This window comes from Ooceraea biroi, chromosome 10 (assembly GCF_003672135.1).
Source record: "Ooceraea biroi isolate clonal line C1 chromosome 10, Obir_v5.4, whole genome shotgun sequence".
Classification (NCBI taxonomy): domain Eukaryota; kingdom Metazoa; phylum Arthropoda; class Insecta; order Hymenoptera; family Formicidae; genus Ooceraea; species Ooceraea biroi.
In genome coordinates, this window is record NC_039515.1 from 1154814 (window position 1) to 1181843 (window position 27030).

A 27030-nucleotide genomic window follows, 5' to 3' on the forward strand; every position below is an offset into this window, starting at 1 on the left:
AAAAAGAACCGAGAGATGGTTGAGAGCGGTTCGGAGCGGCTCGACAGAGAAGTTTATTAATATTGTAGGATCTTCGCTCGCTTCGGCTCGCCCCGGCCCCCGTGGAGAGTGTCTACACAAGAGCAACGTGTAGACACTCGTAACGCCGAAACACGAGTCACCCATGAACATGGCGAGGTCCGAGAACCAGGAGTGTCGTATCGACACGTTTCTCGTGACTTTTTATCGTGATAGATGATATGATGCCTCGATGATATCATGATTCTATTTCTGGCATAGACATAGACTGGCAAATACATCAAACCGATAAAAACGAACAGGTATTACAAGTGTTACTGCCTTAGAAAAGGCTAATTCGCAACTTGCTCCTGATTTACTTGCCATCCGGTGAGTTTGCGAGCAACACCGTCACTCGCAGAGCACACCAAGCGAAGGGTTAGGATAGGTAGATGGGACATTGCAGCGTACACGGAGGCGGGAGCACGAGAGCTTGCTCGTGGTTTGGTTGGCTGAATGCGAATCGTGCCAGATGTCGGCAGAAAGGCGCCGCGCACTCGCGACTGTCGTCGTTACCACGACGTCGTCGCTCGAGTCGTAAAGCCGACAATGTTGCTCGACGATCGCATTCCGATTGTTATCGAACCACTATACTCGCGAGGAGCGTCGCGCGCGCGAGCGCGCACGCTTTCATTGAAAAGCTCCTTTGCGGATCCGCTCTCGCTCCCCCCGCTCGTTCCGGTTTTCCCGATTATTCGCGACGGCCCGCAGAAGGGCTGCAGCCCGGGGTTGAAACGATTACGCCCTACACATGTTCGGGGTTAATGGTACGCGAATATTACATTCGCATTTGAAACACTCCCGACAATAAGGGTGGAGAGCGCCGCAGTGGTTTGACATTGGTGTGGGAAATCTCGACGGGGTCGACCGTGATCTATCGCCCGTGCTCTGACTGCTGCAACTTAACGAGCCGATACATTACGTCGCGCAATGTCTTACAATAGGGAAGCGAAGATAACTATCCGACCGCGATGCATCGCGTCGCATCTCGTCGCATCTCGTCGCATCGCTTCCCTATTGTAAGACATCGCGCGACGTAATGTATCGGCTCGTTAAGCTGCAACAGCACGCGTGTGCATCCATGATGGAAGTAGGGGTGTATCTCGGAGGAGGTGGGCGCACTTGCAACATCCATACAGTGACAGTAGACTGCCTGAAAAATAGATGGAGAATTCTTGGTAGCCAAAGTTGGATTTCTTCAGCACGGCAAGATGATTCTCTTCGAAGGAGAAAAATTTATTCAGTGCTTGGAAAAAGTCACATCGGCGTCTTCAGTTTATCTCATCCTGCAGTGCCGTTCCAGCGTTGCACCGTTCCAACATCGCAATATCTTTATTAAGAAGGAGCTGAGAAAAAGACACATCAGATTAATCAGACAATCGGTCTAACAATCAGACTGATCATCATGAAAATACGAAATCGCTTCGCTTTGTTGCCTGAGAATGACGCAAAGCTGAAGCGACGGAATAATTAGGAGGCAGCGCACGCGAAAACCCGGAACGGAGCGCGTCTCCTCGCAATGTTTCCGCAGCATTTGCTTACGTATATTACACGTAAAGTACTACACGGATAGTACAGCGCGCGCGAGCGTAACGATCCCGATAACAGCGCTTGTTAATCGTCCCATCCATCGTGCTTTAATTATACATCCGTGACGGATGTTCGTTCGTAAGTAGACCCGACGGGGTAGACCGAGGCTATAAAGTCCAATGCTATAAACTAATATTTCGCAGCGCCGCGCACACCGTTTCCTGGACGATTTCCTGTGCCTTTCCCTCGCGCCAATAAGCGCGCTCCGCGAGAGAACGCTCTTCCTGGCCGTCGTGAAACGAAATTACCGTAACAACGTGGTCGTCGTAGGCGGAGACGATCTCGGGAAGCGAGTAGTAGCCTACTTTAACCGCTAATTTTTTCCGTTCCGCTCGTACGCAAATAAATGGCGGAGCCTCGGCTCGAGTCGACTAAAGTCAACTTTCGAGATGTGTATTGTCGCCCGCTGAAAATTTCTTGAAACGTTCAATACTCCCCCCCCCCCCCCCAAACCCCAATAAACCCCATACTCGCTCTTCGGCTCTTCGTGCGCGAACGAGCCATGGGGATGCGAGGGCAAGAGATGTTTTGCCAGCGTGTTCACCATCGTGTCGAATCAGCAGCGAGGGCTGGAATCGACAATACAGCAACGTCGGCAGCGATAGATACAGCGCGCGTGTATCACGTGGGGAGAAGTAGAGTCCATTATATTCGAATTACGAGCGCGCTTCGGGGTGACATTGTACGGATTGCACCTCGTGTTTGCCGCGGCCGCCGTCTCCCCGTCTCTCCCCTTTTCGCTATGAGGGAGAAACAAGGGGGCGCGTACACCTCTCGCATCACCCTCGAAACACCCGTGACAAATCGGCCAATGAATCGAGCAGTTATATTTAAAATAAATCGCCCGTAGCTCGCTATCTGTCATTGATCGCCCGCAACGGTTTACGTTGCTGAGGGATGCATCGAGTCATCCCGAGCGAAGGCACCGAGCAGAATCGCGGAAACTCACGTAATAAAACCTTTCGCGCTCCAGTTATGAGGATTAATTGCTAATTGCATAATTCATTGAAAGAGAGCCTTCAAGATCTAGATGCTTTTAGTGCCACGCGTCTAGCGAATAATTCGCCACCGAAGCACCATGTGCGACGGCGGCGGTGGTATTAGCGAAACGTACATACGAGCTTGCAAACCGCGACGGAAACCTACAGCGTACACAAAGAGCGCATTAGCCCTGGCCATAAAATAAAATAGCTAGCACCCATTCCCCTATTCTCCCCGTTCATGAGGCTATGGGGAAAATCCAGCGTGAAGCGAGCGCGCACTCGCTCGCGCTCTCGTCGTTCCCTAATGTGCGTCGACTTATTTACGCACACGCGTACACACGTACCATAACCGGACGAATCTACGAGCACGGGCAACCGTAAACGAGTTATGTAACGTGTGTTCGTTTGCCGCGCGCGCGTTGCACGCCGGTGTACATACGTATAACCGAGAGCCGGCCATTATTACCGGGCCGGGCCACTCCGCACCGCGCTACTCCGCCGCGCCGCGAAAGATGACGACGGCCATTTTGCGCGGCCAACGTCCGTGACGACGCGTACTCGGCCGCGTCGGTTGGTTAAAAGAGAAACAATTAACTTCCCACTCGGGCTTCGTATTCTTTCAATTTCCCGTCGGGTTGGTTGCCACCACCGCTGCTACCGCCGCCGCCGCCGCCGCCGCCGTCGTCGTCGTCGTCGTCGTCGCTGTCGTTCGTCTTTCGAATCGCTCGATCGGATCGCACGCTGGTTCATGCCGCGTACAAGGGGGCGATACGCGTCGCGGCTCTTCTATATCGCGCTTACTATTACTTTTTTTTTCATCCCCGGCTTTTTCGTGAAAAAAGCGCAGACACGCCGCGCGACGACGACGGGGGTGATGACGAAGAAAGGAGAGAGGGGGAAGAAAGAAAAGAAGAAAGAAAAAATCTCAAGTCATCGGGAAGAGAGGAACCGGCAGTCTCTCGCTCGCCCATCTTTTATTATTATATTTCTTCGGGTATTGTTATTAATTCTTCACGGCGGGGGCGCGGCTAAGAGCGTAAGCTTGTCACGTTCGAGGACCCGTGACCCACCCCCGGTCGGCCGAGAAAGCGCTGTGTTTGCAGAATTCATTGAATCATTGCCATTCCGCGTGGCACGCGCTCACCACTGCGCGCCCTTCGTCCCTCGCTCGCACGCGTAAGGGGAGAGGGAGGAGGAAGAGCAATTTTTCAACGGGTAATACTCTGTTCTGCGATCGCGAGTTCTCAAAAAGTCTCGGCAGGGAGGCGGGGGGTGGCCAACCCCCGGAATAATTGCCGCTGTCTCTTCGATAATTCATTCCAGTAATTACGATAAATCAGTTTGGATACGCCCGGTAAAAAGGAGAGACAAGTCTCGAACGAGATCCTGGCCGCGTGTTACCGGCGCGAGACTGGAACGAAAGGTAGTTTGTCGTGACTTCCCACGCGATTACGTCCGGTCGACACGCTACTCTGTTTTTTTTCTCCCGGGGACTGCGTGGACCTACCGCGTGCGCGCGCGCGCATCGTGCATTAAACTGTCGGAAACGCAGGAAGATCAAAAGTCCCGGTACATCGGGCAATGTCAGATTGATTCGATCTTGATCGATCACGTGCTAAGCGGATTCTTATTCTTGTCGCGCCGATACCGATTTTCAATAGCGAGAAGACAAGTTTCACGTGTGACAAACGTACGACAAACACGCTTTACTTCAGATGACTCGATGACTCGAAGCCAAAGGACAAACGTCTCCGTCTTGCTCTTAGTCACACGTTATTTCGTTACAGTATCAACGATGATAGCGTAATACTACGTAATTATGTGACTGTTGCTTTGACTCTGCTCGTTCCTCGAAACGAACGCACGGAAAACCGAGTAATCATAGACGCGACCAGAGGACCGGGGTAAAGTGCGTGCGCGAGGAACAATGGCCGCCGAGACGAAGGATGCTCTCCCGGCATATTAATTTGTGCGTTTTACATGCGTGGCGAATGACGTATCTCATGGTGAAACAAGCGGATCGTTGCATCCTGTACGCGAGTAATTACGACTTGAGTGCTCGACCTTAAGCGCGCGCGCGTCCGCACGCGAGATCGTCGTCGTCTGTGCTTTCATCGAGATTTCTTCTGCCGAATGTGTCGCAGGAATGTGACAAACGAGTTCACGAGAAGCGGATCTTTAAAGCCCTCCGATACAATAATCCGTGTTGCCGTACACGGCAATGTCGCTAACCAGTGCGTCCGACTGGTAGCGGGAGGATAATTCAGCTCACGAGGAGAGAGAGTGGTCGAACGACAAAGGCGGAAAGTCAGAAAGACAGACAGGCAGACGGGTTGGAAGCAAGAAATAAAGAGAAGAGACTTCTCAAGGGCCGCGCGCTTACGACGATCAAAGATTGCTTCCCCCTCCCGCCGACAATGCCGGATCGACATTGTTGCGAGCGAGAACGCCCAACTCGGCCGTATAAAAAAGAAAGGGAGAAGAGAAAACACCTAGAGTCCGGCATTATAACGAGGCTTATTATTTACGCTGATCATTATTTTGACGGCGCTGATCGGCCACCGTCCATCACTTTCGTTCCTCCTCTCCTTCGGCCCGCCATTCTCCTTTCTTTCAGGACCCCGCTTCACCGCAGAGATCCCTTTCTTCCCATCCTCTTTTCCTACCACGGCCGCTCTTTTATTATCCTAAAACTCTCCGTAAGTGTCACGGCCAAGACCGATATCATAAATTCGCTGCCGCTCGAAAGAATCACCGTAAAACGAGCCGCTCTCAGCTAGGCAGGGGCACCGAGAGTTATTAATTAATTGCAAGTCCGCTTGAGAAATGTTCTTTTTCACGTTGCTCACCCTCGTGGAATCAGACCGCGCCGACGGAGATGCCGAGAGGAAGAAACTGATTGTTGGGCCTCTAACGCGCTGACGGATTTCGCTGCGCTTCGCTACACGCACGCATACATGATTCTCATCCTGTAAATTCGATAAAAATACCGAATCAATACGTGACCAATTTTGATAATGATCATTGTCTTGTTTCTACTTGCAGCGCGCGATATGCAAAAGAAATAAGGACATTAGAGTAAGAACAGAGTATATTGGACAATTATTGTACATCAAAGACGTTTTACCTACTCTTGACGCTTTTTATGCTGATCAGGCATCATTGTCTTCATCTCGAACACGAACATGCGGATAGAGTTTTTCTGTTTCTTTTATGAGATATAGGTGCTGCGAAAAGTACGAAAATGTAAAAACTTGAGAACACGAAGAGAGCGTTGGTGCCTTTAGGGCTTGTCGGCGAGAGGCAAAAACGCGCGAGCAGTTTTTCATTCTCCGAGGCGTGGTCGCCGTGATTGCGCGTTCATTTGTCAGAACATAAACGGTAAACCGGGTTAGCAGCCACTCTCGAGAGAGAGATTCGAGCTTTTCGCGTTATGTCGCGATGTCGTCGTATGACCAAAAGTCGATGAGGACGTCAAGGAATAGGATAAATTGAACAATTTTCACGATCCGTCAGCCATCAGCTGAGACCATCAGCTATCGTGACCGATTAACTTCATCGCGGCAGTTTCGACGAGAGATGACGATGACGATACTGACGAGGCAGAGAGAAATGAGAAGAAAAAATAATATTAATAGCAAGGATAATAAAGGATAATAACGTAGGTAATTACCATTGCGCGGGATCCATTACCAGCCCTTAGGATCGGTGGCTCGCGTGCGTTCCGTCGCTATCTGATTGTTACAAATACAAATAACGGCGTAATAGGTATTGCGTGTGCGCATTGATAACGTTTCGCTATAAACGAGTACTCGTTAGTACAGCTTCGGCCAGTTGTGTAAGCTTCGGCCAGCGAAGAAAAATTCTCAATTTATTTTTTCGTCCCCCTTTCATCGCAGTGAACAGTTAAGGACAGTTTCCAACCACCAAGGCATCATCGACAATTATAAAAAATGTCACGGCGCAATTTGATGTGATCAGCGTCCGTAAAAGATAAAAGATGTACGCGCTATAAAAGCAAGTCGTTACATGGTCGGTATAACAAAGGAACTTATCTGCGTTTCATCTGCTCGCTAACGTGACGAAACGCGATGACGTATTGTCAGCGATTAGCAGTTGCCGTAATGTTGCAGTTCCCGTGAAACTCGCCGGAAAAGCGTTGAAAGATGATGAAGAGATGGTTGCGTAAGAGGCGTTGATTTGATTTTTGTACGCGATCGTATTCGTGAAATACCAAACGTGCCGAAATTCTTTCCCTCATCATCGCTTATCGGAGGGCGGCAGACTGATCGCTCGACGAGATCACTCGCATCCGACGTCGCATCATCCAACAACCTGGATGGAACAAAAGGAACAAGAAGAAGGAAAACGTAAAGGGCGATCAAGTGGGTTTCTGCGGGCTAGACGCGCGGATTCGTTGTAATAGATATCTCGTAAATAAAGTTCTCGAACGGGATACCATTAGACGCGTATACAGCACGTAATCGCGGCGCGATCGGAACCAGGTCTCATTATGTGCGCGGGTATCGAGTCGAGCTACTTAAGGACGATGAGGGAAGGGAGAGAGGGGTGGATGGATGGAACGAGCGGCGGTGGTGCTGGTGGTACGATCATTGGCCACGGGGTGAAGGCGAGCGAAGAGGATCGAAGGGTATACGTTTACGACATACGTTGCCGCGCAGCCCGTGCCGAGGAGGATGAATCCTAAGCAATTTCTCGCTGGTCGGAGCTCTTTGATGCTTTGAACTCTCACCGCGCTGACCGATCCTCGCGCTGTAATCACGCGGAGCTTCGCCACGCCCCGAAAAACACCTCGGACCCGTACTTCTTTCTCTCTCTCTCTTTTTCTGTCTCTCCCTTTCTCTCTTTCGCTCGCTCTCTTGCTCGCTCACTTCCCTCCTACCCTCCTGCTCGACTCCCTCGCGCGCTCGCGCGCTACCACCTTCTCCCCCTTCCCTTTTCGCTGTTTCCGCGCCGCACCGCACCCTACCAGCCTCCTCTATCACCTTGACTCATCCCTCTCCCACCTTGTTCGTTGCGCCCGCTCTCACCGATGCACATCCTCTTCTCTTTGCTCCCTACAGACTCGTAATCTCGCCCGAAGAATCTGATTATTCTAAACTCTCGATCGCGGCAGGATTTACCGTCTCGATCTTATCTCGGTGTTGCGAGAGACGTGCCGCTGCCTCTCGCGAGATGTGGACGTATCGTCGCGTTCCCATCTGCACATCGACGCACTTTTTCACGTATAGAAACTGAAAGTGCAGGTATCGAAATGTCGCCACGACGCGGAGGCGTCGACATCCTCATTACAAGTCGCATCCCGAGTCGCATCTAGATGACGATACAAAAATTGTAGCGAGTTTTGAAGAATTTTGTTTTTTCTTTTTCAAAGCTTGTCTATCCATTATAAAATTAACACAAACTATGTTGCGCTGTCATAAGTACGCGTTTAGTATGATTCATCGCCGTAGAGACGCGATCACTTAATTAATGAACCAATAAGTACACAGATTCGGGTAGTCTAGGTTCCACCCGCAACAACGTATCAATTTGTTCGTTGTCGATGTGCGTCGGGATTATGTCATCGATAGGTATCGGTGCCTGACCACTAAAGGCGACGGTGGTGAAAAATTCGACGAGCGAACAAGGGCACGACTGCAACGCTCTCCCTGAATTGCATTCGGCGGTGGTCATCGAGAAAGAGAAAGAGAAGAGGAAGAGAGGGAAGGAAAAGTCTCACTATTACACCCTATTACGTACGCCACTGATCGTGCCACGGGATCGTTGATCCACCACTCCTCTTCTTCGCACTCGTTCCCGATGATCGGAGAGTTTGCCTCGCCGCGCGCGGCGGTTGCTAAGAAGAGGAGCCAGAAGAGGAGGAGAGAAAAGAGCCCCTTGCGGAGAAACTGCGGTATATTCTGGCCCCGACCAGGCGTGAGGTTGCGCTCTCTCTTTAAACCGGCACTATAATACATCGGAAGAATGGCGAACGCGAGAGCGAGAGAAACTCGTGCAACGGACGAAGGCTTCTCTCTCTCGTCTCTCTGGTCTGGTCTCGCTCTATCGTTGAGCGGCTTGGCTCGTTTCACGCCTTTGCCTCGCTTCGCCGCGAGCCCGGGCTGGATGTTGCCGAAGGTGGTATTAATTGGCGAGGAGCTCGGTCGCTTATGATTAGCCGTGCAGCCGCCGTAGTATCCTATACCTCGGGAATCGCCGACCTTGTGGTATCCACTTATGATGTGGTGTACGCGTAAGCGTACCTATCGCATACATGGTTAAGGTACGATAACTCTTGGGTCATCATCATGAAGGTGTCGCGTAATCCCTCGCGACGTAATTCCCAAAGATATCCCGTTTGGGTCACGTCACCGGCTAGGGTTTAGGATCGGACCAGCTAATACAGCTGGTCAGGTAGTGCATGCCAAGGCGAGATAATTACAGAGCGCGCCTTGCCCGCCAAGTCAAACAACCTAAAACATCAAGCTGCTTCGAGCCATAGGCGCCCGAATTCGTGGACGGAATATTTTTCCCGTTTGAAGATACATGAGCGCGCGAGCGCGCGCGTTCACGCGGAGGCATTCGTAAAGCAGGTATATAACCGCGGACTTTCTTGTCGGGATAGCAGCCTCGGAGTCTTTTATTCCGACTCCGGGGGCGAGCTAATCGATTTGAAATTGGGCCCGTGACGGTCTTCTTTGGCGTACCTCGTGCTCGTTCAATTTATTTGCTGGCCCCGACCACCCCGGCGTTGCCGGAGCCTCCGCATTGTTCGTAACGGACACCGAACAACAGTGCTCCGCACTTTTTTTACCCGGGCATCGAAGACGAATCACCGCCGTCACGGTACTCGCGCGTACCGAAATATCTTTTGTCGCTCGCAAAATTGAAAACGTCCGTAAACTGACGTAACTCGACTGCGAGAGCAACACTCTTCTCCCCACCTCCCATCCCGTTTCTCTTTCTCTTGGCAAACCACTGAGAGTTTTACGAAATTGATCGCAGCTTATCTTTCGTCTTTCTTTCTCCGAGTCTCGTCGAAAAAATTCTCCCTCCCCTTCCCGTCCCTCTCTCTCTCTCTCTCTCTCTCTCTCTGTTGCTCCCGCTGCGTATGGAGCAGAGAAGGGAGACGTCGTTTCTCGGGTCGACCACAATCGGCCAAATTAGTCGGGTTTCCACGGGGTGTGGCTTGGGTTAGTTACGCTTTAGGTGTTGGATGGGTTGGAGAAACAATTTGTTTGTTCTGTTAGCGGCGCGCCACGCTAATGACACGTTACGTCGGACGACACCACCGACCAAGAGTGGGACAAAGTACCAACCGGAGAGTAATCCGAGTAGCCCCGAGAGAGCCATTCCCGGCAACGAGAATTAATTGCGTTGATCTCACGTTTTACGAGCGATCTGCTACGTATCATCGCCGCATGTATGCATTATCGCGTACGGAACCCGGCGTACCGGCTCGCGTATGAGGGAAGACGCGCGAACGGCCTGAAATTCTCCAAGATATTTTAAGGATTCCGAGGGCGTCGTAAAACTCTCCGTTCCACCGCTGGCAGAAGATCGAACATTGGCGAAGAAGAAGAAAGGCGCCCGCGAAAGTGATGGCCGGTCGTTAAAGATCGGCTCTCTCGCGCGCGTGATACCGCCTTGTCCGAGACAAATAAAGCGAAACAGAGAGGAAGAGAGAGAGAGAGAGAGAGAGAAAGGTTAAAGAGAAGAGAGAAAAGGATAGACGATCTCCTTCCATTTATATCCCGTAATCGGAACACACGTGTCATTTCGCCAGAAGAGTCAAAGTTTCACACATTGTTCACATTTATTAGAAACATAATTGATATTGTTGTCTTTAGTGATTATTTAAGTAATTTCTTTGAGAAGAAGCTTCAACTTGCATGCACACGGCATGCGTAACGTTGCGAAGCGTTACGGTATGTAATTACGTACGGTGTGAGAAACGAAGAAGAAGACGAAGAAGAAGAAGAAAAAGGAAAGAATACACACCGACGTGACACGCGTTACATAACATGTAACGCGAATCGATCCTGGCGAATTGAACGCGAGAATCGGTCAATCACTTTGATCGAAACGACCATCAAGCGTAAACGGGAAACGAGAGACAATTGCATATCGCGCTAGCATACAAGTGAAGCGATAACGTCGTGCACCTGCACATTTCCCCACGAAGGGGGCCGTCGCAGCGTCGTCAAAGTTTTTAGCCGTCGTCCAAGTGATCCCGCAAAAGTTTGTACTACGTACGCGAAATTCCGCATACGCGGTAACCTTATTTATACAGGGAACGTGCGCTCGCGCGCGCGCGCGCGCACCTGCATTCATGTTCACTCGCAAACGCTAACAATAAATAGAAGCGTAGTCCGAATGCCAGAAGAAAAGGCGGTAACCTACCATTATCGTGTGCTCCGACGTCCTCGCGTCGTAGCGTTTAGTCACGCGAACCTTCGCTCCCTTGTACAAGGGGATGGTGGTCAGGGAAGGGCACGGGGGGGGCGGGAGGGTGAAAAAGCGAAAATGATGTACGAAAGTAATAATGCGCCGCCAATTAGTTACGAGAGAAACGGGCAAAAACCGCGACGGTCGTAGCGTCGCCCGTTCGGCTTCCTCCCTCGCTCTCGCATGAGCGAAGTACTCGCTGTGGATGTTGATACGTTTCACTTTTCGAGAGCGATGCGATTGATTTCCAGCGAAATTTGCCAAGACCAAGGGCGAGATCAAAGTGGAAGTTGTTTCGTGGACAGAGTGCGCGCGCGCGAGCGAGAGAGAGAGAGAGAGGGAGGGAGGGAGGGAGGGAGAGAGAGAGAGAGAGAGTGAGAAAGGGGGGAGAAAGGAAGAGAGAAAAGGACGAAGCCAACTCGTAGGTTCGGGGCGGAGCACGTCCCTCGCCGGAGCACAAAGCGGCCTGAGGTATAAATTGGTTTGTTTGCCGCGGAGATGAAAGGGGCCGCTAAATGCTATCTTTAAGGTGTCGGATCAACGCAAATGTGGCTGAGTTACTCGTAATTATAGGATACTCGGAGCTCGGACCTACGCTCGGAGCTCGTCCGTTCGCTCTCCGCCGCTCGCTCGGCCGCCTGCCTGCCTTTCCGTCTGCCCTCTCCTCCTCTCCCCCTTATCCCTCTCCCTCCCCCTTGTCCCTCTGCATCCCCCTCCGCTCCTTTGCCTGTTCACCCAGGGCTCGCTAGCTCGCCTGTCTGGTCTTTCCCCAGGCTGCCTCGTTGCCGCGGCTCGCACTGGCGCGCTTCTCGGTGGACCGCTCCAATTCGCTCTTCGCGCTTCGTCCGCGCTCTCGCGACACGCGCTCCCGCGCGCACGTTTTTCGCCGAATCGTGAGATCGCTTCTTTTGAATTATCAACGGCACTTTACACGAAACGTGTTAACGTAAACGAATTGAAGCTGGATACATGTATTTGTGTAGAATTTCCAATTCGTACGAACACATTCGCAGTCGACAAATAAGTATAATTGCCCAAAACTCGTGTTATTCGATCTGTGGAAAATAGATAGCGGAAAAATTTTCTAGAAATAATTAGATGATTGTACATTGTACGACGAAACGCGTCGATGTGGCCCAATTGTATAATATTCGCTCAATGTAAGACAAACCTATCCTCCTGATTATTAGCGTCATCGTGCAAATGACGCGCCATTCGAACGGGATGGCACGTCACGAAATCTCTGCGGTTACAGTACTCGAGGTGATCGTGCAAAGAAACAAGCACACCAGTAGTAATGATGACACGGCAATGTTTTTTGTACAAAATGGCGCTCGCGCGTCCATTTTGTGATGCTCTTGACGCTTGATGCGTTGTCATCTTTATCTGGCGGGAGTAGCAGCGAGGATATACCCTACGCCATTGACGATGCTCTTTATCTCACTGTTTCCGACGAGATGCTTCTCTCTGCGGAGAGAAGCTCGAAGGAGACGAGCGAGTACCGTGGGGCTGCAAAGAGAGAGAGAGAAAGAGAGAGAGAGAGAGAGAGAGAGATAGAGGAAGAGAGATAGCAAGAGAGAGAGAGAGAGAAGCGCGGCCGACATATTATAGTACAAAATAATAATTCATAAATTATACGCGCCACGTCCGTTTAGTGCGGTGGCTCTCCGCGGCTTAAGTATACAGCTCACTGCACGCGAACGAGACGAGGGAGCGAGACGAGGAGGGATGGAACGGGACGAAACGGGATGGAATGAGATGGAATGGGACGTGGAATAGGATGTACGGACGAGATGGGGATAGAAGGATGGAAAGATGGGATGGAATGGGACGAAGGTCGGGAAATACGTGCAAAAACTAATCTGTTCGGAGATAGCGGCGAGATAGCGGCGAATCGGTGGCGAATCAATTGTATGCGATAATCGGGGCGACATATCGGCACGCGAGGAACGAGAAGCAACGACTTACATGACGCGAGCGCACACGGCGGCTTTCATCCCGTGTAACGCCGTAACCGGTAGCGTGCCCGTTGCCCGTGTGTAATTTGCATTAATTATCTTCAACCTCTCTGCACACCGTTTGCCGTGAGCACACGATGAGGCTCGGAGATACGGAAAACGATGCATCGCGTATGCAAATATACCGAAGAGGAGATGAAATACGAGTCGAAACGCGAGACGATTCTCGCGGCAAAAGTCGAATCGACACACAATGAAAATGCCGCGAGTAATGGATGACCGTTCCGTAAAGTATTTTGAAAAAGCGAGATGGATTGATTTAGTTATTTTATTATTTTATTACGATACCGGAATAACAATATCAAACGAGTTAATCGATTAAAGAGATAGATATATCGTCGTGTTTTTTGATCTGATACCGATTCAAATTTTGTGCGCCTCGTCAGAGAGTGTAAGTGCACGACGGGAAAGAACTCGTAGGCTCGAGGCTGCACTCTATTACACGCGTGTAGCACTCGCCGCACGTAAAACTGTCCGCGGATATACGGATTAAAGACATAACATGTATCGATCATCGTTCCGACGTATGTGTCTCGGTCTCGGAGCGTTCGTGCTGCTCGGAATGTTACGTATCGTGCACGTTCGTGCGCGGCGCGAGGAAGAAGGAGAACAAGAAAGAAGAAGTTAACTCAGCCGTTGCAGTTTGTGTAGCCGCGTCGAGTCGAGACGAACGAGGCGGACGAGGCGAGCGAGGTGAGGCGAGACGAGGCAGGCGAGGCGAGGCGAGGTGAGGCGACTCATCACGCTTGTTTTCCGCCTGCCCGCGATTAGCGAGAGTCATCCTGGGAGGCCTGTTCGCCTTTCGCACCTTTCGTATCCTTTCGAAACGGTTTCTTCGCGCCTCCGCGTCGCGCCACGAACGAGGCGGAAGGGGTAGTCAAGACAGACGAGTCGACGGAAAATTCGCAAACGATCAAAGGTAAGCACGAGAATATCGTTGGCGCGCAAAATGTTCCTCAAAGTGCACATCGGCATCTCTTCGATCGATCGAATCGATCTACGATCGAACTATTGTTTCGAACGTTTTACGATTTGAAAGAGAAGCTTAACGTCGTTAAAAATCGCCGTGAAAAGTCGGCGTGCAGGTATCGTGTGATATCTATGCCCGTATTCATGAACTTGAAGATTTCCAAGAACGCGATAAATCGGCCAGTGATGAGTAAGAGTAGAAGGTGTTGCTGATGTGTTTGCACCACTTTCGCTTCGTAACTTTTAACTTCAATGTAATGTCGAAGATGGAGAAACGTGTTTTCTGAATAGCGTAATAATGGAATGTTCCTTTGTTTCTTGTAATATTGTTAAATCTTGGGTTGATTCGTATGGATCGTACGGAAAATTCGTACGGATCTTCCGGTAACGCAAAACTTTATAATATATGATTTCTTGTTTTTTGTAATATTATTAAATCTTGGGTTGAGCGGAAAGTCCGTGCTTTTTCTTAGTAAAATTCAAACGTAAAACTTTGTATTAAGAATTAATACAAAGTTTTGCGTTTGGATTCTGCCAAAACAAATCCGTACGAATCTTCCGGTAACGCAAAACTTCGCATTAAGAATTAATAAAATTTTGCGTTTGCTAAAAAAGTCAACACGGACTTTCCGGTCTACCCGACAGATTTATTTAGAGAATATCAAGTCCCAAGTAGCAAAGTGAAGTCAGAGGATGACATCATTATGTCGCCATAGATGTCATTATGTCGTCTTTTGATGTCACTTAGCTACTTGGGGTTTGGCGTTAATAAAGCTCAACTCGGTATGTTCATTCGTAGTTTGTTTATCGCTCGAGAGCAATAAACAAATAATTTAATAGCATAATCCACGACGTTTTCAGGTACTAATGCGATATTACGATACGCAAGCATCGTTCCGACGGACACAGGCCCGACCGACGAAAGCACGTAAGTCACTTCATAAGTCACTTCGCTGTAGTTGAAGAAGTTTGCGATAATATTTAGTACGCCGTTTCATATCGTATGATATGTAGATACAGGAAAGGCAAGAAGATCTTTCGTTACATCGATGATGAAGACAAGTCGTAATTATACACGCGCGCATATGCGTATCATAATTAAGCGTTTTTCCGTCGACTTGCCATTTCCTGATCGTATCTCATTAATGTTGGATCATGTGCACGTGCGTAAAGTAATTTAATAAAAGTGTACAAGTTATAATCATTTTATCAATGCAATTGGCGTCTATCGCGATAATGTAAATTTGCGATTAGATACAAGAGAATGCTTTTCACGTCACTGTGTTACAAAGAGTAATACTCAATCATCGTTTTCTCTTTTATCCTCTCGCAGCACTGAAATATCATTCTCACGAAATCGTCCATGCGAATGCAATCTTAGAATGTAGAAATCGTGTCGTCGTAACGCGAACCGAACCGTACGCAATCCGAAAACGCGGTTCTTTCGAAGCATCATCGCGTTCGGTCCGGTATGGGTCTCCTATAAATACCAGAAACGTGCGTTTGCCCCGAAGGCGTTCTCGGCCGAACAGCCCGGACGGGGGGCAACCGTAAAGATCCTGGAACGCTAATTTATAGCCAACCGCCGCAATACCGGTAATCTAATTAGTTTAATGACCAAAAAATATTTCCCGAGTCTTTCTTAATCCGAGACAGGTAGCGCCGGTTTCGTCTAGACCCGGCGAGCGCGCTCAATGTCAAAGCTTATCCGCAAAAGTATGTGCCTCGTGAAAATTTACCTCCCAAACGGAGGCCAGAAGCGACTTCTCTCTAGTCTAGACTAGCACTCCGAGATGTTAGAAAAGAATGCTTTTTGCTCCTGGTAATCGCAATCGTTTCAGGCGTTTTATAATATGACATTGTTACGTACAACATGCGTTATTAGGTGCTATCGATCTTCGATTGATTCGTCACGTCTCTCTTTGTCACAAAGTGACCAAGTTGTGAATAACGGTTGATTATTTCAAACCAAGGTAGTGCGTGCGAGATGTCAAGCTACTAAATAATAACGCAGCAAATTGTCACGCAGTCCCATGCTGTACTTTACCGTTTGTTTCGTTGTTCAACATCGACATCAGCAGAAGGATTCGCAGTCGTGAAAGTCGTTTCGCAAGGCACTCGTTCGCGTGTCCAAAATTCCGCGCACATCGCATCACCGCGAAGACACCGGGTGACACGCGAAACCAGATGCATCATCGCGAAACGGATAATTACGCCGCAGTCGATAAAGGGTGACCGCTTCCTCGAGACCTTCAATCATATTGTCGTCGTGTACCGTCGACTTGTCAAATGGTGTGCGCGTAAAGAAAGCACCGGATGTGCGAAAGCCGACGTCCTTCCTACTGTCGTCGAAATACACTCGCCACTCGGTGTCGCCGCATTTTGTAGATTCTTTCAATTGGAATCGTGTTTTCAATTGGCGACGACATATTACGGTTTTTTAGAGTAACGGGCGCACCTGTGCCAAGTTTCTTCCGCTCGGCCGAGCCCGTCCTTCGAGCTTCCTAACGCAAGACCATGCTGGACTTGAAACGAAATCGCGCTCTACTTGAAGAAGAGTAACCGCGTTACTACGTCCGCGTATATGCCAATTGTAATTACTCGAATACGCACGTTGTAATTATCGCAGCTCCGACTCATCCGTGCAAGAGAGCTTCGACGTAATTGCGACGGTTATTAACCGGGAAACCATAGTTGCACGCGCGCGCATTGCCATTAAGACTCGCAAAGGGAAGCATAAAAAAGGAAGAAAAAAAGAAAACTATTACGAGCGTGAAATCGCGTGTGAATGTGAAGCTGGCATCGCCGGCATCATCATATCGCGGATGCAAGACGAGAGAACCCGGCTAAATCTGTAGAAGAATCGCGACGCCAGCCAGGGTCCACTTGCTGGGCTTGTCGCGGGTCTTGAGATTGAACGTCCAGATGTAAGTCGGCCCACGCGTTCTGGTCCGGTAAACCGGGCACTCGTACATGTTCTTCGTCTCCTGCTTGTCCTGTGTGATCGCTCTCACGAACACCACCGGCATCAGGCAAAACAGCTCCTTTAGCCGAGAATCTGCGATCGCGCCGCTCGCCGTGTCCCATCGCGCACCCTCCATGTACAAACCATTCACGTACGCACCCTCGCGCGGCGGCACCCTGAATCCAATGCGAAACTTATGTATTGTCATATCGATCCCGGTTTTATTAACCCTTTTAGGACGGATTTAAGAAAGAGTCCTCTTATCCAGAAATCGTTACCGACATCTTGGCATTTTGTAATCTTGTCTTTTAGAATTTAGCATGGACAAGAGTGTTTGATAAGAATATTATGAAAAACGAATAATGCTCGAAAACGCTACTCCGCCCCAAAAGGGTTGACCCGTCACTGGGTCGCCAAAGCTTCTGTGCTTCTTACCTAAGTTCCTCCTTGTGTTTTCTGGTTACGTCGCAATGCAGACACATCTTGTCCAGGGGCCACTCGTTTTTACGGGCGGTTTGTTGCATGATGGCGGTAAGAAAGGACTGCGGATTGAAAAAACCACCCAGCCAGATGGATGATGGTAACTGTTGAAACATACATACTCGTGTACGGATAAGAGTTTGAGATCTCTTCCTGTTGCATTGTTTTAGCTTTGACTTACGATAAAATCCATTGTCCAATTCGATAGCTCGGTTATTCGATTTAGCATGTCCGCGATCCAATTCGACAATCCGAGGGTGGAGGGATAAGCGTATTTCGTCCAGGACGGCGGCACAGATTCCATGAACAAGTGATTTTGCAGATCCTCCATATCCGCGCTAATTGTCAGCTCACCCTAAAACGATTCGATTTCTCTCAAATAATTCGCTCCTTTGATCATCGGCAGTCTATCGTCACGAATTTGATCACCTTTAAACCGAGATCCAATTCCTGCAGAGACCTTTTCAATTCGTTACAGAGTATATTCATACGTTCGCATTCTTGCAGAGCGACGATAACGAAAGGAGTACGATCTTCAGCCTAAGGAAATCGACATGTTTCTTTCATTCATCTTCATCGGAGAAAGGCTAATTTTATTAGCTTTATTTCCCTGTATAATTTACTATTAGGTCATTAATAATTAATTAAGTAATCCGGGTCGCGCCTAGATGGCGATACAAATATTGTAGCGATGTTTTGGGGAACTTTGGTTTTTGTTTTTTAAAGATTGCTTATTCTGCTATAAAATTAATATGTGACAAGCTATATTGTGTTGTGATAAGTATGTGTTTAGTTTAATTCATATGATAAATATGTGTTTAGTTTAGTTTAATTCATCGCCATCTAGATGCAATTCGGATTACTTAGTTAATGATCTAAGATATTGAAATAATTGCATTATTTCATCGCATTTAATTCAGCATTCACGAGTGTCGAGCCTGAATCGATTCTCGGTGCTTTTTAGCGCAAAGAGAGTTGTAGTTTTATTCCTTGTTAGGTAGAGTTTAGCTATCCAATGATGTCAACCTTGCTCGCCAAGTCTTGCATGTTAAACTGCTCGGGCAACTTGTCCAGTATATCTTCTATTATAGTCTTCACCTTCTCTTCTTTCAATAACGGGCCGGCGGTAGTATCGACGACGTCCCGTGGCTGCATTCCCCGTATTGTTTTAAATAAATCCTCTGCCGTGTTCGTGAGGAAGCCTGATAAGCGTAATAATATAACGAGATTGATAATTCACAACGTGAATTTAATGTGCAGCGAGCAAATTAAGCGAGGATTAAATTTTCTTCGTGATTGTTGTGCCTTTTTAAGAATTTTGTGTGACAAACTCGACGAGTTTCGTTTTACTTTCCTTTACAAGAATCTAGTTGATCGATAAACTCACCGATCTCTGCGTTCGCGTGAAGCCCGTACAAGACGGGGCTCTCCGTCGGCAAATAATCCTCCACGTATTGATGATAGCCCGCGTAATCGCTACTGGGTGGCACCAGAAAACCTGGAGCCAGGTACAGCTCACCCTCGATCAGTTCCGGCTGGAGGTATTCAAGGAGGTATGTTCGACACAATCTTCTGTCCCAATCGTCAGTTATGTGACCGCCATACATTATTTCGCCGAACAAGTAACGCAGATCCTCCCAAGGTACCTTGGTATTGCCCTCGAGATAATTTAACAATACCGATGCGCTGATGGTCAAATCGCCGACATTGAAAGGGTACGACTGTGTACATGTTTACATATTAATGATGAAAATGATATTGACGATGCGAGCTGCAGTTAAGCAAAACAGATCGAGAAACGACAGCGATTTGCATAAACGATTTGCATAAAGAAATTGAGCAGGTTTCCACATGAAATTTGTGATTTCTCGTAAAGAGTAAGCTTAACGCGCAGCTGTTGCTTATTTAAGAGTACGTAAACAGGGTAATAACTTATTATTAAATTTATTTTTTAACTGCGCTGCTAAGGAGTATTCAAAGATAATATGCAACCAACCTATCAACGCAGTCAAAAACAAATTTAATAATAATTCATTGCGCATCGAAGAGAAAGGCATGAAATACGACAGAAATTCTGCAAGAACTTAATTAATTCTATTAGATCATTAACTAAGTAATCCTAGTCGCGTCTATATATAGAGGGTGATAAAACTCAATATATTGATGTTTTGGAGAATCTTGTTTTCTGTTCTTTAAAGATTGCCTATGAGATTGCCTGCTATATAAAATTAATATATGTTGTGTTGCTGTCACAAGTATGTGTTTAGTTTGATTCATCGCCACCTAGACGCGGCCCGGATTACGTAGTTAATCATCTATAGAATATAAAATTTGGGATATACCGACCCTGTTCCACCCTTGCGCCCCGAATTTCCTACGCTCGGCTACAGCGGCGTGATAGTAACAAAGCGTGAAGAGGATCGCTTTGAACTCGGTCTCCTTGGCGCAAGACTCCAGCGTGTCCTGACTAAAGTTGTCCAGGGCTTTGTGGATATTGGCGCGCATACCCGTCGGCGGTTCGTTGGTGATCTTTATGGCCGATTCTAGTATACCCTGGTGTATTCCGATTGTTTCGATCAAGACATTTGACATTATTATAACACATTTATACAAAGCGGTTCGTATGTCGAGAGATTCAGGGATGCGATACTGCTTATACCTGCGGTATTATCGACTCGTGAGGGTCTGGACTCGGTTCCGCGCTAATGTAAAGACGATAATCCTCGTGCGGCTCCTCCGAGAGCTGTTCCATCTTCTTCTCCAGATTCGGCAACCAGTTCTTCACCAGATGAACGTTCTGCAGGATAACCCAGTGACCCTCGCGCGCCGAGAGGTCCATCGTCTCTTCCGCGACTGGTTCTTGACCTTGTCCCAGCGATACGTTGTGCAAAGTTTGCGCGACGAACGTGAAGCCAAGCTGCTTACCGAGCTTCTCTACATCCTGCATGCAATCGTTTAGCGTTAATCCGCTAATTCGCTATCAAGATTTGGAGAATGAGAAACGTAGAGAATCTATACTTTCAGAGGGTCGACTCCTGGAGAGAGGATGAAAAATACCGGCGTGCTCGCGCACATCTCTTCGTAGGATTTTTCGAAAGGTTGCGTTCGGAATCGTATGAACTTCGTACTCAGTTTCTCATCCACGAAGCACCTAACGAATTTTCGCGCGAATTTTCTGATTAATTTATCAAATTTATTAAAAATCTATAAAAAAAAGAGGAAATGTGTGTGTGTGTGTGTCGATTGAGAAAGAAAAATGTCAAATTGCGTCATAGAAGAATTCTTGGTCTGAAATTACCGTATGGCGTAAACCATTCGATCCAGCCTCACGCATCTCATTATGCACAGTCTTTGGAAAGCCGGTTTATTTTTCCATTCTTGCGGGAATTTTTCTCTCTCCGGTGTTTCCGACTCGACGAATTTCTTCCATCTCTTCGCAGCCCCCTCTATGTCGCGGTCTAAACTGTGAAAATGTTCCATTCCACTCAAATACTTGATGCCGCCCCAGCTAACGTTGCTCAGAAAGTCCACCGGGCTCGTGAGATCCGGTAAATGAGGAAATCGTAAGAGAAAGTCCAGTTCGATTTGATCGATCTCTTGCGTTTGCAACAGAATCTAAATAGTAACGTTCATTTAACGCGTTAACGTTCATGTGCCTTACGCGTGATTAGAAAGCATTGGAAATAATACGATTCTTTCCTTAATGTGTTCGGCATATGCAAAAGTTTTAGTCATTTTTTGCACGCTTCCATTTTTTAGATACATAATATTATATATTTAATACAATGTAATACAATATTTGAAATTTAAATAATAATATGAGAGCGCCAAAAAAAGACTAAAACTTTTGCAAATACCTAATACTTGGTTATAACATATGTATATTTAATGTATAACATATGTATATTTGTTGTGTTCTTTTAATGCTTTTAATATTATGGCAATATATATTCGTTACAAATACTAAATAAATGAAAATAAACTAAATAAACGGGACGAATACATGTTACAATCCAATACAATGTACGCGTATAAAATGTTACAGCAAAAGTCAGCACAGTTAATACTCGTAATTAGTACGAGCCGAGATCCGATACCTGAAATGTCAGTTGGCACAGAAATATGAGCTTGTCGCTCTCGAACAATCCTCTGCTGGTATACGTGAATACAAGGTACGTGACGCTGTCGATCAAACTGGCGACGCGTTTACCGAGAGTGTCCGCCGACTCTGCGAATTTAATGGCATTCTGGAAGACCGTGCTGAACGCCTTGAGAGAAAATTGGTACAGCATGTTGATCTTGTTGAGATCGTTAAGGATGAAGTACAGGAGGCTGGCTCTGGACGCCACCGACCGGTAGGACTCGCGCGCCTCGTCTATCTTGGCGGCGGTCACCTTCGCCTCGATCACCTTCGTCTCGATCTCTGCGGCGGTCTTCTTCGTTGTTTCCAGGTTCTCCACGAGAACAACGTCGCTCAGAATATCTGGACCCGCCGACGCCAATCTTTATGGAAAAGATAGAAATTCTATCATAGAATCCGTTTTTCTGGCTAAACGCAAACGGCTAAAACTGAAACACCGTTTAGCGACGAACCTGTGCACCAAATCGTCCTCCAACGCTTTCAGCATGATTTTGAAGGTGTTCTGCTGGGTGGTGAGCTCGGCTTTGCTCGATTCTAAATCCGGACGCTCCGCTCTCACGACGGCACCTAATGTTAGGTCATTAACTAAGTAATTTGGATCGCGTCTAGATGCCGATGAATTAAGCTAAACACGTATTTATCGAATACGACAGCAGAACATAGCTTGTTGTATATTAATTTTACAGCAAAATAGGCACACTCAGAAAAATATTTAATCGGATAATCAATTACATAGTATCAAACGGATATATCCGATTAAATTGTATTAAGACAAAGAAGATGATCGGACATTATTTAATCGGTTTAATCATTTAAACAAAATTAACAATCGTAAACGCTATTTAATCGGTTTATCCGATGGAAATTTTTCTCAGTGCGAGCTATAAAATAAAAAATAAAAACACAATTCTGCAAAATAGCTACATTGAGTCATTTCCATCTAGATGCGATCCGGATTACTTATTGTTAGTTAATGACCTAATAGCTGCTCCTCCAAGCCGTCTTTCGTCACCGTGAAATTGATGAGTGTCGTCTGAGCTTGTATCTCTGGTTTATAATGAGGATTCGCTAATTTCGTTTGCAAGATCAGCCGGAAGCGCGGATCGTAGTCGATTTCTTTGTCTCCCACCTTGATGGCCCTTTATTAACGACGCGATTTTGCGAGACCAGCTTCGTCAGTTGATTCAAACGAGTTTTACCGATGAGGATAGAGATGGATCGCCACGTACCTTCCTCTTTTGATCAAGACGCGGCCTAGGATCGGTTCAAGGACGGCATCGATTGTCTCCGTAATGCTCTCCAACAGTACTACTTCGCCATTGACGATTGCACGTTCGATTCTGTCGAGATAATTCTTTTGAGCTAGGCGTAAGACTACCAAGTCATCACCGTATTTGTTCTTGATCCATTTGATCCCTTGTAATTGTGGATCGATCATCAACGGCCACCTGGACGAGTTTGTGAGGATCGTGGCGTTTTCTGAGGACATTCTATCCGTAGGCAAACCTACATCGGGGCACGTTTGATACGCGAAGAGTTAAACGAGGGCTGTTAGGCAATTTTATTAACAAATTCGCAACTGGCGGTTTAAAGGGACATCGTCTTAGCTTAACGTTGTCTACAATTTCCAAAACTCTATAGCTGAACGTTGCAAGATTCCGCTATTAAAATGGGAGTGAATATAAAAATATTGCTTTATCATCATGCTTAACTACTTGTTGTTTAAAATTCAAAAGAATTTAGATGTTAGAAATTTAAGTTGGAAAAATGGAAAATTTATAAATATGGAAATATTAAGATGTAAAGATGTAACAAATAATAAAGTTCTAGTCATTGTAAAATGCACACAACTCGTTGTAAATATGAAAAAAGATATCTGAAGAAAGTAGAACTACTTCAACGGCAACCAATTAAAGAGTTTGAAATGATGTAGAATTACGTCGTCGACAACCAGCTAGAGATTTTAAAATGATGTAAAAACGTAGAACTGCGTTGCCAATCGCGAATATATTAATTTAATTAATTATAGTTTACAGCAATCGATCGAAAATATTGATTCCTTATCACGTGTCGTTTATTTGTAAAATTGGATTTACTGAATATTCTACACCGCGTGCTAATCATGTGATCAGCGTAGAGGATAAGAAAAATTGCATACGAAAATTGCTGTGCGCATATGAACACACGCTTTTTACCTTCGTTGTTCCACTGAGCGATTTTCGCGTCGTCGGTCATTAAAGACAGCGGATCGAAATCTGGAGTGCGCGGTATTGGCGTCGACAAATTGTCGAGGAACGGTAGCCAATACGAATTCATGAGGTCCACTCTATATTTCCTCGTAAAGTATCCCATGTAAGAAATAAATGCGGTGACAAGCAGCACGTTGCCCGGTAGGGTAATCCCGGATTTCTTTAATCTGCTTCGATCACGCGAATGATACAGTGGTGTGAAACACGAGTATATGAAGCGAGAGAATAGAACAAAACTATGTACCCACATTTGCACGGTTTCGGCCCAACGAACGTTCTCGGATGCGAGGCCATTTACCAATCGGTTCGCTAAATCCAACTTGAACGCAGTCGCTTCCGCTTCGTCCTGGCACTTCTGTTTCGCGGCCAAAGCTACGCTCATCTTTTCACTCAGAATATCCAACATCTTTTGCAGCTCCTGCGCGCCGCGAGAAAATTAGTTTAGTTTTCTAGTACTAGGTGTATGCAAAAGTTTTAGTCTTTTTTCTGCGCTTTAGTATTATCATTTAAATTTCAAATAAATTCTCCCGTTTTTGAGGAGTTGAAATTTTTGAAGATCATTGAAGCTTGTAAAACGTCATACAGTAGCGCTCAAAAGTATTTTGTACGTAACTTTTCAGTTAACGACATTGACAAATGGTAAGCTATTTAGATTAGAATTATGTGCTAACATCATGTATAAGTGGTCTTTCGACTTTTAATTTGCTAATGAATTTCTCTTATAGTTAGTTGAAAATCCTTTCGTCCTAAAACCAGGAAATTTTTATATGAACAAAATACTTTTGAGCGCTACTGTATGTCATGATTTAACGATAAACATAACTTCGAAAAACAATAGTGAACATAATGAGCAATGAAAAGCTATGTATGCTTTTCGTATTCAACGTGTCATTTTGGACTTGGGCTGGAAAATTTTCCCGCACGCAACGTATTCACCCAATTTGGCTTCTTCGGATCACCACTCATTCCAATCGATGCAGTAATTTTTAATTGGATAGCACTTTCGAGATGTGGCTGAGATGCGAAGATCTTTTTAAAGAAATTTGAAATTTACCCGAGAAATAGCAAAAAATAATAAAAAACGGGAGCAACCATTTTGATGATTGAATTACATTGCATATATCATTACATATATCATGCATCTAAAAAGTGAAAACGTGCAAAAACTGATTAAAACTTTTGCATACACCTAATACAACATGAATACAATGCGAAATGGAAGAGATGACTGCGGCAGAGCCAAGCTCACCGCTAAACGGTTCCTCAATGAATTCAACTTGTCCATGGCGGCCTTCAGCTCGGCGTTTGCTTGAGCGAGCGCGGCTCTTAAAGGCTTCACGTTCTCGTTAATGTAATGAAACACCATGATGTTTTTCACCCAGCTACAGAGCCCCGCTGCCGCATGTGATTTTGAGTATACAAAATCCGGATCGAATTCTGATCGTGACGTTTACGTTAATGATACCTAACTTGAAAGACTTGCAAAATGAACGAGAAGAGGCAGCATATATGCAGCAGGGTGCACTCGATATTGATTTGATTTGCATAAAATAATCCTACGTATTTTGACAATGTCGTTACCTTTGTTGGTGATATATGGCTGAATTGCCTTAATGATGTCTGGATGTATGTTTTCTTTATCATAATTACGCAATTGCGACAAGAATCCATCGATAGATCCCATCATTATTCTGCAAGTTTTCCAACTTCTGTCTTTTGGAATGTTTCCTTTGGAAAATAGAATTAGCACTGCCTGCGCGACCATTAGGACAGCTTCCGGCGGAGTCCCAAAAGACTTCAATTCGGTCAAATTATTCTGTAATTATATCATTCGGACGTCGCTTATATAATATAATAATAACGTTGTAATGTTAAAGCTTAAGCTATAATATATTATTCAACTTTCACGCGCCCCTTTCTCTTGAAAAATCCACAATATATTATAATAATTGAAAGCAACCTTGTTGAGAGTATCGAGCGCGGCTTCGGCCTGTCTCACCGCCGGCTCCGCACGAGCCAAGTCTTCGTCGCAACGTTTCTGATTTTCCGACACGGTCTCTTTGATTTCCGCCACTTTCGCCTCCTCTTCCGTCACTGAAATTCCATATCGTAATATTTTCGCATCGTTCCAATCATCCAATTATCTATCATCGCTCGTGAACGATGTCGTGACTCTCAGATTTTACCGATAGTCTTCTCCGCCTCCACTTTTGCGTTCTCCGTGCGCACTTCGGCCAGTATCTTATCGGCTATCTCGTTCTTTTTCTTTAATTCGATCTCCTGAGCCGTCAAAACGATCTTCAATTCGTCGACCTATATTTTGTACAGCAAAACAATGACTCGGACGGATACGTGTATTCGAGGTGGAAAATACAAACGCTTACGCACGTTTTAGCGATTCTCCACTGTCGGATTTCGAGATAACATGCGAAAATCCAACAGAGAGAGTTAACTCTTGCGCCGAAAGCTATAAACAACATATTAATTATACTTGAACGGCACAGGTTTCGAGCTTCTCCAGTCCGTCGGTAAGCCGTGAGATCATCGCCTTCAAATCATACGTTTTATCCGTGAGCAATTTAGAATACAAAGAGATCTGTTCGAGAAACGATTTCGGCGTTGTGTAGTTGTATCTTCTCTCGTTCTGCAAATATATGTCGGACACGTTGTTCACGCTTGTGTGAGCAAAGGACATGAACAGCGACACGGAACTTTGATATTTATCCGGTAATTCCTTCAACTCCTAACGCAAAGACAGAAAAATCTCAGATTAGTCATTAAATGCTCGTAAAGAAAAAAAAAAGAAAGACCTTGTACTTACCTGCAGAAACGTTGCCGACACGGATTCCAGGGCCTCCTGCGGCCAGTCCTGAAACCAGTCGATCGCGGTGCAATTTACTATCGCGGGGAACTGCCGGGCTCTTTTTCTCAGAGTCGCTCCTACCGGGGAGAAGCATAGGACGCATCTCAATTGGCTTCGCACGCGTTCGATGAAGAACTTCCAGCAGTTCTCCTTGGTGTCGATTACTCCAATCTGCTTGACCTGTACGAGTGGCGATCACGCGATAACAGTGTCGCTGCTGTATTATGCCGAGCAAGATTTCGAGGCGTTTATCATCCAAGTTTA

The 27030-nt window shown here is 46.6% G+C and overlaps 2 protein-coding genes across 2 annotated transcripts in view; both read right to left on the reverse strand.

The window, feature by feature from the left end:
* Positions 1-15006: 15006 nt before the first annotated feature.
* LOC113562837 (dynein beta chain, ciliary-like) lies at positions 15007-17811 on the reverse strand. The gene is made up of 2 exons (XM_026973407.1): positions 17469-17811; positions 15007-17209 (listed from the first exon to the last, which is right to left on the reverse strand). Exons 1-2 carry the CDS (start codon positions 17627-17629, stop codon positions 16915-16917), a joined length of 456 nt encoding a protein of 151 aa, XP_026829208.1. The 5' UTR covers positions 17630-17811; the 3' UTR covers positions 15007-16914.
* An 875-nt stretch (positions 17812-18686) lies between these two features.
* LOC105288146 (dynein beta chain, ciliary) overlaps positions 18687-27030 on the reverse strand; it is a 33074-nt gene continuing 24730 nt past the window's right edge. Inside the window, 16 exon segments of the mRNA XM_026973296.1 lie at positions 18687-19234; positions 19860-20066; positions 20173-20454; positions 20532-20664; positions 20812-21128; positions 21611-22016; positions 22107-22221; positions 22633-22793; positions 22884-23144; positions 23897-24070; positions 24152-24321; positions 25153-25340; positions 25485-25719; positions 25864-25997; positions 26090-26216; positions 26395-26946. Coding sequence (XP_026829097.1) covers positions 18860-19234; positions 19860-20066; positions 20173-20454; positions 20532-20664; positions 20812-21128; positions 21611-22016; positions 22107-22221; positions 22633-22793; positions 22884-23144; positions 23897-24070; positions 24152-24321; positions 25153-25340; positions 25485-25719; positions 25864-25997; positions 26090-26216; positions 26395-26946 — 3837 coding nt within the window. The 3' untranslated portion in view covers positions 18687-18859.

Coding starts and splice junctions, on each gene's coding strand:
- LOC113562837 (XM_026973407.1), bottom strand. CDS start 17,629: ATGTTTCAACAGTTACCATCATCCATCTGGCTGGGTGGTTTTTTCAAT. Junction 17,210..17,468: donor AAACACAAGGAGGAACTTAG/GTAAGAAGCACA, acceptor CATTGGATTCAG/GGTGCCGCCGCGCGAGGGTG.